Source organism: Pipra filicauda, unplaced genomic scaffold (assembly GCF_003945595.2).
Source record: "Pipra filicauda isolate LSUMZ 115617 unplaced genomic scaffold, ASM394559v2 scaffold2_size9829703_pilon, whole genome shotgun sequence".
Taxonomy (NCBI): Eukaryota; Metazoa; Chordata; class Aves; order Passeriformes; family Pipridae; genus Pipra; species Pipra filicauda.
Genome location: NW_024104421.1, coordinates 7,507,285 through 7,517,632, shown reverse-complemented (window position 1 = coordinate 7,517,632; position 10,348 = coordinate 7,507,285). Strand labels below are relative to the sequence as shown.

The window sequence follows — 10,348 nt, the reverse complement described above, 5'->3', positions numbered from 1 at the left end:
AGTGTCAAGTCAAGCAAAAGGGAGCAGAGGGAGCAAGGGCATCTCTCATGGAAGCAGTGAGGAAAAGTCACCTACTCTCTCTCTCAGCATATAATGTGCACAGGATGCAGCTGTGGGCACTGACATAAGTGAACACTGAAACTCATTAAAACTAATTTCTAGTAGAGTTGGGTCTTGGTGCTGGCTGGTTCTTGAACAGCTAGTAAGTTTGGAGTACAGACTCACCCTCCATTTCATATAGAGACCACCCATAGTGAGAACCCTTGCTTAAGGAACAGATCCCAGGTGTCTGACACAGCACAAAAGCCAACCAAAGCTTGGTCAGGGCAGCTCTAACACCTCTCTCTTGGGTGGGCTCTAGTATTTAAGAATGCAATGGACGGAGGCATTAACTGGGTGTCCTTCCTCTAGCCAAGACCACTTTCACCAGGCCCATACCAATTCCTTACTTCTGAGCCTGCTGCCTTTCCTTCAGACACACAAACATTTGCCAGCAGCCTCACCTTTACTAAGACCTTGCTTGCAACTGTGGTTTAGCTAAAAGATTCTGTGCTCCGAAATGGGAGATGCCACACACCCATGTGTGTACCTGGCACTGGACAAGGTGGCCATGGCAGGAGGGTACTGGGGTGTTTGGGAACAAAGGGAGGGGGACTGGGGCCCACGCAAGCAGCTGGGTTTGTTCGTAAGCAGGGAGGTGGGACACAGCAGGGGCGGGGGAAAAGGGCTGTGCCCCCAAGGTATGTCCCTGCTGTATAAAAATGATTTCAGTTGGATCCAGAGTCGGGGGGAAAACAGCTTCCACCTCTGCTCCAGCCTCCAACAGCTTTGTCCAGGCAAGAGGACCCCGAGCAAAGGCAGGCCCTGAGGATGAAGGTCCAGGCACTGACATTTGCTGCGCTCCTCCTGGTGCTGCTCTGCTCAGCCCCAGCACTATCTGGGGCACTGAGGGGCCAGGCCAGCAACCCCAAGAGGCAGCCAGGAGCTAGGGGCCCTGGAGAAGATGCTTGGCCACCTGGAGATGGAGGGGACAAGCTTCCTGGGCATGGCTCAGAGGGGAGCCACCCCCCAGCCAGTGCGTGGAAAGCAATGGGAGAGGCACACCCCAGCTCCGGGTCCCCCAGCAAGATCATAGCCAAACCCCGGCTGGGCAGTGGGGATCAGGTCCCTGCCAGCAAGCCCTGGAGGCTCCCACTGCAGCCCTCCCGCAGCAGGATCCCGAGGCTGAGCCTCCACCTGGAGGACTACGGGAAGTTCAACAGTGACACGGTAAGCACAACCTGGCCAGCGAGTATGAGGGTCTGCGGGAGGGGTTTGCAGGGTGGCTGGGCGTGAGTGGAGGTACCAGTCAGGATCAGGCAGGACTGAGGGCAGCAGGAGCAGGTGCCAAGCATGCCATGACCCTACAAACATCAGGTACAAAGGTGCTTTCAGGCCATTCCTCATAAGCTGCATGTAAAGGTGCCAGTCACAACGTGGCCTCACAGCACAGTGGGCAGTGACATCCCTAAAGCCCCAGCTAGTACCTTGCAAGGCTTAGAGCAGAGCTGACGGCTGTGCATGCAGGTGGTGAGCAGAGCAGGAGAGGAGTGCAAGTCTGGCTGCAGCCTCAGAGCTGCAGAGACAGTCCTGCTCCAGCCCCAGCCCCTGCAATGTCCCCCAGCCCCCGAAGTCTCATGTTTACCCCTCCAGAAGCACTACCACAAAGCTCTCTGACCTCTGCAATGGGAGCACTGTGCCCTGATGCCCCTTGCCATGCTGACGGGCACAGCTCCTCACAGCGATGCCCGGAGGGAGGCACAGACCTCCTCTGCCCATGGGAAACCTGCTCCGTGGGCTCAGCACAGCAAATAACCAACTGCTCCGTTATAAAACCCAAACCACCTTTTAGCGACACACAAGTAGACCTTGCCTTAATCAAGAAGTGCTGTGTCATGCTGTGCCAGGTGCCACCCAGCTGGGGCAGGTGACACAGAAGCAAAAGAGCAGAGGCACTGGTGTATGTTTGTGGTGGCCACAAAGCTGCTGAGTGTGCTTTCTGCCAAAAGCAGTAATGAACTGCCCCTGGAACCACTTCCTCGGGCCCCAGCTTCTCCAGCTCCTTGCATGAAGCTGCTGCACTATAGCCTGGTGAGCTATTTGTCCTGCTACTGCAGGATTTATTGCATTATTTTACCATTTTAAATGAAAACCAAACACTCATCCCATTCTATCAAATAATCATCTACAACTTTGCTTTTCTTTCTAATGGGAGCTTCTCTGCCCTGCCCTTCTGGAGGAAATGAAGAGGCTCTTCTGAGCTCTTCCCACTCCCAGGCATCACACTGCTGTCAGCTTGAGCGTGATGGAGCTGATAGACTCTGGCAATCACGGGGTTCCAGGACTGAGCAGTTCACATCACCCAAAACAACTGACTAACCAGCTGTGGGGCATGTGCATCCCCAAAGGAAACCTTCTGACTTTGCAAAAGGCTGCTTGTCAGGCAGCCCAAGCCTGCACAGAAAGTGTCTCTTTGAGCCTGTGAACAGCACAGGCTCCCTGGGGCCAAGGCTCTTGGCAGCATGAGCACAGCGATGACACAGCTGGGAGGGGGTCCTTGTCTGGGGGCTGGGCACGGCTGGACACTGGCACTGCAGCCACCACTTTCCCTCTCTCTGCAGCACTCCTGCCATATCATTCAGTCCCGGCCCTGCCAGAAGCCCTCTGACTGTGGTGGCTGCCTGGGGCTCTACACCTGCAAGCTGCCTGCTGGCATCTGCAACCTGAAAGCCGTCTCCAGGCAGAGAGGTGAGTTGTAACCTCCTCGGCAACAGGCACCAGCAATACCAACACACAGCCAAGTGCAAGCACAGCTCTTTGGCTGCACCTCTCCAAGCCCAAATCTGGCTGCCCTGTGCAGGGCTGGATCTGGTCTCTTGACTGCACAGGGCTCTCTGTCTGTCCTGCTGGCACTGGCCACCACCTACTGCATGGTAGACGGGACAATTCCATAAATTTTTGTGAGGGCTGGGATTTGATGGGTACCTTGAGCTCTTGCAGGTTGGCAGCAGCCCATGCTGGAAAACCAAGGAGGGGTACAGGACTCCGGGTTTAGGTAGCAGCTTGGGAGTCAGCAAGTGCAGTCCTGTGAATCACAGGCCCTGCAGAGCTGCTTGTGTTGGTGTGTAAGAGCTGCTGAATTAGCCAGGAACTGTCAGGGAGCAGAGATCACAGCTTTTAATGTTTAACCAGTATCCTGGTCCGTATCCTTCTGCAAATCCATACTGCCCCCAGATTGGCCTCCTGCCTCAGCACGTTTGTCTGCACCCACATACATAACGTCATGGAACAGAAACTCATCCAAGGATACTAAACACAGAGACACCAGCTCTGCTGCAGGAAACCCCTGGTTGTGGGATGTACAGTAGGCAAGTTTAAGGTTTTGGGTATGTATAGTACAGTGTGTGTGTGTGTATGTATAGTATATAGGGCATACCCAGCATATGTGTGCTCTGTTCACAGTCTTCTCTGGCCACCTGCTGTTGGCAGCCTCCACAGGAGGACACATGGGCCCATGGTCAGGCCCAGCACAGATGGTCTTACGGTTTTTCTTTACAGGTGGGTTCCTCCAAAGCATCCAGAGCCCTTAAAGACATGCTGATCTCGGAGCAACACAGCTTGAAATAAAGCTGAAGAGGTTGTCCTGCAGCTGGAGATCAATACTTTCTGTCTGAGTTTCATTTTAAATCCTTAATGACACAGTTGTAAACGTTTCTTTCATTGCACTTCTCATGCTGCTGCTTTTTAAACCCCCCCTTAGATTTTGTACACTATGTAGGCTTGATTCCCACTTGCCTGAGAGTTGCCAGTAAAAGCACTGAGTGGTCACAGAGCGCTGTGCTGGCAGAGCCCCCTTGGAGCCCCCAAATGAGGCAAAAGGGGCTTTTTCACAACCCTTTTTAATTTAAGGTATTAGGATATTGCAGTAAAGCTGCCAGTATCTCAGCATGCTCACACAAAAGTTCAAGCTGAGCCAAGCACAGGGCATCCCTCCCAGTTCCTTACCACAGCTCCTGCCAAGGAAGGCCAAATCCCATGCTGTTGAAAACATCATTTGAGAAGGGAAATGCGGAGTCCCCAGGAGCAGGCTTGGCAGTGCGGGACTGTGTGGGAGACCTGCTTCTGAAGGCTGGAGTTGAGCCACAGATCAGCTTTATTTAGCATCTCACAGAGTTTTGCAGGCATCCTGGCCACCTTTGCATGTGTGATAGCATCCCAGCTTTGCAAAACCTCATTGTGCTACTATTAAAAACCAAAGCACAGCATTTGATTCACCTTGAATCCCATTGCAGTTCCCTTTGGTGGGCCACCACTGCCTCCTGTGACAAACTAGGCTTGAAGTAGTGCCAACTTTGCTCAGAACACCTGAGGGGCAGCCCCCACACTCTCCACCTGGTCACCCCTGCAGGAGCCTAACCTTGGGGAGGGGTGGGGGGTAAATGCTGCTGGCTTCTCTGAGCCCCTTGATTGCTGGTTCATCTGTCCCTGTGCAAAATTTGGGGGGCACAGAGCTGCAGATGCTGCTGACCTGCCTCCTGCCCAGTGTGGCACTACAGCTGTATGGCATTTACAGTGCTCACCACAGAACCACAGAGAGGCTGAGGTGGGGTAAGGGACTTCTGGGCCATCCCCCTGCTGAAACAGGGCCACCCAGAGCCATTTGCCCAGACAGTTTGGTCCCCAGAGAGTGGCACAAGTCACAGACAGAGCAAGCCTCATTGCGCTGCGAGCCAGTGAAGTACCATCTCTCCCAGAGCTCACCCCTCTACCCACCCAGCTGCCCATGCCTGCCACCACCCATTACTGCCCACTTCTGTCCTTGAGCACCACACAGGAAGAGGAGGCTGGTGTAGGAAACTCTGTAAATGCAGGCTTCAAAAGATTCACAGAGCAGCACTGGACCCACCGTTCTGGTATGGTACAGAGCAGGGGTGAGCTCCTCTGAACCCCGCTGCTGGTCAACAAGGTCCTCTTACTTGGAAAAGTCCACTGACCACAGGGGCACGTGGACCACTTTCAAAGCCTCTTGGAGCCCTGGACAGTCCAGCATAGCACAGCTGCCCACAGCAAAGGTATCTGCATGTGGCTTTCACCCTGCAACCCCCAGGCAGCAGGGAAAGAGACTGTCCTCCAAAGAGCAGAGGAGACTAAAGGATGCTCCAGATACTTGAATCTGCTCTCATAAGCAGTGGAAGTGTAATAGATTCCACACCAGCTGGAAAAAAGACCTCACACCACCTCAACTTCCATGAGCCTCCCACCTCTCCTCCCCACCAAAAACAACAGAGGAGAGGCAAGCAGGAGACCCTACCTCCTCCCAAACCAGGAGAACAGAAGGCAGCAGCAGGCACTCTGCTCTGCATGTTTCCTATTGTGCTTCCCAGCAGCAACACCCAAAATGGGAGAAGAGAGACCATCTGACCTTTGGGAAGTGGGTCTCCAAGGTAAGATCCTGCAGGTGAGCTCCACCTTGGACTCTTCCTGCAAGCGGCCAGGAGAGGGAACGAGGCCACCCAGCCTCTGAGACTCACAGAGAAGCTGAGAGCTTGGCCAAGTTGAGAGTTCAGCTGCTAAATGTCCTCTCTGGCTCATGGTCAGTCCCAAGTGGGCTGGTGGGAAGACACAGCTCACCCCTTTCCCCCCAAACACGACGGATCCGCACGCCTTTTACACCACTCGCTTTTAATTACACTGCATAAGGAAAGACCTCTCCTTGGGCCAAGACCCCCTGGTACAGCCACTGAGGGAGCTGGCTGGCCCATCAAGTCCTCAGTAGGTTTAGTGGTTCCCCCTCACCCTTCTCCCTTGCTTGGAAGCTCCTCCTGGTCAGTCCACATCACCCTTGCAGCCCTCGGTGTCCTTGCTTTGCAGGGACCTACTTCCATACATCTCTCTTCTTCCCCTCCATGCCTGAGCTTTGCCTGCTCAGTCCCGTGAAAGTCCCGTTTTGGCCTCCTGCAGCACCAGGCAGAGAGGAGGCAGGGCAAGAGTCATTGGTTAATAATTGTTCTAACCTCAATATAAATAGAAAAATACAACAAAACCCAAAGAATTGACTAGCTAAGAGATCCAATCTGCTGGGATGCCTGCAACGTGCTAGTGCAGAGTTCAGAGAGAGTGCTTGGTCCAGTGCATGGTACTGTAGATATCCAGAAGCCTGTCCCGGCAGCCCCACAGCCATCCAACCTTCTTGCAGCACCACATGTCCGTGCGAGTGCGGCCCGGCCGTGGTCAGCTTGCCCAAGGCTGTTGGCTCCTGGGAGCAGGCTGAATGGGAATGTTTGATAAGTCTGATTTATTGCTGTTAAATGGTAAAGCTGTTCTCTTCTGTGGAACGAGGATGTGCTTCACTCCTACTTTTTGTGCAGGAATTTCATTTTGCTGCCTGAAGAGACAGAGAAAGGAAAATAGACTCCCCACAGTGACAGGCAAAACAAGTGTCATTCTTCACCACCTCCACCCTGTGCAGAGAACTGGCCCTGCTGCCAGCCCTGGGTCCTTGTCTACAGCCAACTGCTCTGCAAAGCTGGAAGCGGGTGTCTGCAGAGCTCTGCCCATGCCCTGGGAGCAGCGCTACAGACTTGGACCCTGCAAACCCCCAGGCACGCCCACCAGAGCCCCTTTGCCCAGCAGTCCAGGAAGGTGAACACATGACTAAGCTCACCTGGCCAGAGCCTGTATGGAGGCCAGGCACTCCAGCCCCTCAGGCACTGTTGCTCCTAAGTGGCCAAGAATGGCCAGGGATGCCACCTGAACATATGATCAAACTCTCTTAGCCACAGTGTCCAATGAATCATCAAGGACTTCTGAACTCTGGCATCTGGAGCTCTTGTCTAGCTACTCTTACAGTGGAAAATAGATTCAATCTTAGAATACTCCTGGGTGATTCCCACTGCTGATTCCTAAGGGTGAACCCAAAGGCAATGAAGACTTTGTCACTTCCCCCACCAGGACATGCATCCGCCACCCCCAAGTCACTCATTGCTCCATTGCCACCTCAGACCCAGCTGTTTCCTTTAGAAGACACTGATCACTCATGGCTCAGAGCACTGCTCTGCAGGATGCCACACACAGTCACTAGGACAGCCCTGCCACCCTTGGGCACCTTCTCTACTGCCCACCCTGAAGGCAGCAAGAAGCTCAACCCTCCTGAGAAGCCAGGGGTTTTGCTGGTTCCTTACCTAGGCCTTTCAGGAATCTATTGACTCCACTCTGCTCCCCACTGGGAAGTGTTTCCAGGTACTCCTGAGCCCGTACCTCAAACAGACCTGCAGAAAGAAAGAAGTCAACAACTTCTATTTTGCATCCCTATAAATCCAAGCAAGAATGCCCATCTGAAAGTGTGTTTACCCACACACTATTGCAAACAACAGGGAACAACTCACCCCACCTCCTCCACCAGCTGAGCCCAGATCTGGCACAGAAACTTTGGTCTGCCCCCTCCCTCCCCACTGCAAGGCTGACTGAGCTTCTGTTCCTCACTCAGGGAGAGACAAAAACTCTGTTCATTCTGCTACGAACACAGCTAAGTCCAGAGAGTGAGATCATCTGGGGAATTGTCATGCAGCATTTACCACACTGCAAAACCTCTTTTACTCAGCCACCTATTCAACCGTCCCCTGCTTATTGGTGCCGGGGAGGAAGCTGTAAGCCAGCACTGAGCAGCAGCAGGGATAAGAAACTTCACCTGCCAGCAGGGTCCTTGGGACTGTGGGATAACAGCAGTGAAACAACAGAAGCAGCTCTGGGAAGGACATGAGCATCTGTATCTTCTACTAGCCAAAAGAGCCATAACTGGCCCATTCTTCCTCTAGACACAGGAAGGGGACATGAGGGACTGCAAGAATAAACATCATTCCAGCAGTATACCTCTTGTGTGACAGTCCTGATGGGAATTCAGTGTGGAACAGAAGAGGCGCACACGTGGACGATACTGCAGGGATAAGGGTGACTATAACCCCAATCTCAACAAGAAACACCCAGATCAGGCACAAAGTGCCCCCGTTCTCCAGTAGCTGGTTCCCATGCACCGTGCACGTGTCTCACCACACTCCTGTGAGGTAATGCTCCCTGCTTTGGGACGATAAGGAAATGGAGACAAGGAATCCCCAAGGGACTTGTGAAGGTCATGTATGAGTGTCAGAAAAAACCATCAGCCTGTGCTGGTGCTTCCCTACCACCTCCCTCCCGGTGTTCCTGCAGATACTGCAGCCTCCAGCCATGGTGCTGGGGATGGAGCTGGTGGCCAATGGAGCATCTCCCGGCTCTTGCAGGAGCACAGCAGTTTCCACAGCAGCAGAGCCCAGTCCAAGCTGCTCACCTCTGACCCCCTGCTTCCGCAGCTCCCGCTCCTGAATGAAGCCCCCAAACATCTGTGTCTCCATGAAGACCTCCAGGAAGCGTCGAAGGCTCTTGGAAGAGACAGACTTGCGGAAAGCCTCACGCTGCAGGGTCCGCTCCTCTCGCTCCGTAGGGGTCAGGAAGAGGGAATAGTGGCCCACAATCTCCACAAAGAAACGGACAAAGGCCTCAGACACCACTTCATTCAAAGGGCTGGTCTCTAAGGAGAAAATAAAGAGGCAGTGGTGAGGATAGTGCTGTGAGGATTTGCTAGAAAAATCCCTGGGAAAAAATTCCCTGGCTTTTTTCAGACTCAACCTGAGCAGGAAAAGCTGCTCATGAGAGACAGCATTCTAGAAAGTGCTTGCCACAGAAGCAGACCAAATTGCTACTACTTTGAAAGTCACCAAGCTTTGTCTGGGTGCTCACTCCTCTTTGGTAGGATGGAGGAGAGAATCAGAAGAGTAAAAGTGAGAAAACTCATGGGCCAAGATAAAGACAATTTAATGGATAAAGCTAAAACTGTGTATGCAAGCAAGGCAAAATAATTAATTTATTCACCAGTTCCCATGGGCAGGCAGGTGTTCAGCCATCCCCAGGAAAGCAGGGCTCTGGCACATGTAACAGTGCCTTGGGAAGACAAAACGCCCTATCTCTGAATGTCCCCCCACTTCCTCCTTCTTCCCCCAGCTTTATATGCTAAGCATGACTCCATGAGCATCACTCCAGATGGAATGTCCCTTTGGAGTCAGCTGTCCTGGCTGTATCCCCTCCCAATTTCTTGTGCACCCCCAGCCCACTCACTGCCAGAAAAGGCTTTGACTCAGTGCAAGCTCTGCTCAGCAATAGCTAAAACATCCCTGAGTTATCAACCCTGTTTCCAACACAAATCCAAAACACAACCCTGTACTAGCTACTATGGAGAAAACTAAGCCAAATCCAGCACATTCTTCAGGCTCCTCTGCAACCAGGAGGTGCCCATAACTGCCCCCAAGAGAGCTGCCTCAGCCCAGTTGCCTGTGAGCCACATGGCCATCTCCGAGTCTGCAGCTCTGTGGGTGGACTGTCCCCCAGAGGAGCCTGCACTACTCACACGGCCAGCAGCAGAGAGAAGCCTATGGAACCCTCCCTGAAAGGAATACAGGTGTACAGGTGCTCCCTGGAACTGTAAGGGAAGGACAGAGAGAAGGGGAAGCTGGAAAGGAATAAGTACTGTTGCTCCTAACACAGAGAACTGCCCCCTGTGCAATGAAATATTTAACATAGCTTAACCAAAATCATGACCTACCTCTAATATTTGTGGTGTTAAATTTAACACACGCCTAATTCTCCTCTAAGAAGCGACAGAAGAAAAAGGGGCAGGAAAAGATGTGGTTTTAAGCTGTAAGGCACTGTGCTTTACCCTGCTTGCCATTGACAGGGCCCTCCTCCTTGTCGCTCGCCAGCTCATTCCTCTGCTCCAAAATGTGTTCTAGGGCGGCCTGCAGCTTGCGGGGCAGGATGGAGTCCTCATCTTCCATCTGTAAGACAGAGCCACCTCCTCAGGGACCGGGGCTGGCACATAAACAGCTCCTACCCTGCCCCCAGCACAGCAGGGGGAGCACTAAAAATGAACCCTGAGGAGAGGGAGAAGGAGTAATATGCTTGGCATGTTCCCAGCACCTCCCAGCGCAGTACTATCAAGAAGCACAAGAGGAAGGAGAAAGGGGGTATCTTTTCCTAAATATTCCCCTATTCTGGAGGAATTTCAGGTGTCTGACCTGAGACACCCATCGCTGCACCATCTGCCTGTGAGCACTCACCCCACCACAAAGAGGACATATCTGAACAATGCTGGTGTGTGGCCAGGGGAACAGAGCCCCCTGTTCGGCTCTGCTCAGGCACTAATCATCATATGGAGGCATAACGAATTCCCAGAGAGCCAAGGAACTGCCAGTGACTGTGCACAAACTCCTACCAGTCCTGGCTG

At 53.0% G+C, this 10,348-nt stretch overlaps 1 protein-coding gene across 2 annotated transcripts in view; it reads right to left on the bottom strand.

Moving 5' to 3' along the window:
• Positions 1–5,701: 5,701 nt before the first annotated feature.
• DENND2A (DENN domain containing 2A) overlaps positions 5,702–10,348 on the bottom strand; it is a 57,133-nt gene continuing 52,486 nt past the window's right edge. For both annotated transcript variants that reach the window (XM_027743834.2, XM_027743836.2), the window contains exons 17-20: positions 9,782–9,899; positions 8,360–8,599; positions 7,221–7,307; positions 5,702–6,424 (exon numbers count right to left, since the gene is read on the bottom strand). In XM_027743834.2, the coding sequence (XP_027599635.1) occupies positions 6,393–6,424; positions 7,221–7,307; positions 8,360–8,599; positions 9,782–9,899 (477 nt within the window). In that variant the 3' untranslated portion in view covers positions 5,702–6,392. The remainder of the gene's footprint in view (positions 6,425–7,220; positions 7,308–8,359; positions 8,600–9,781; positions 9,900–10,348) is intronic.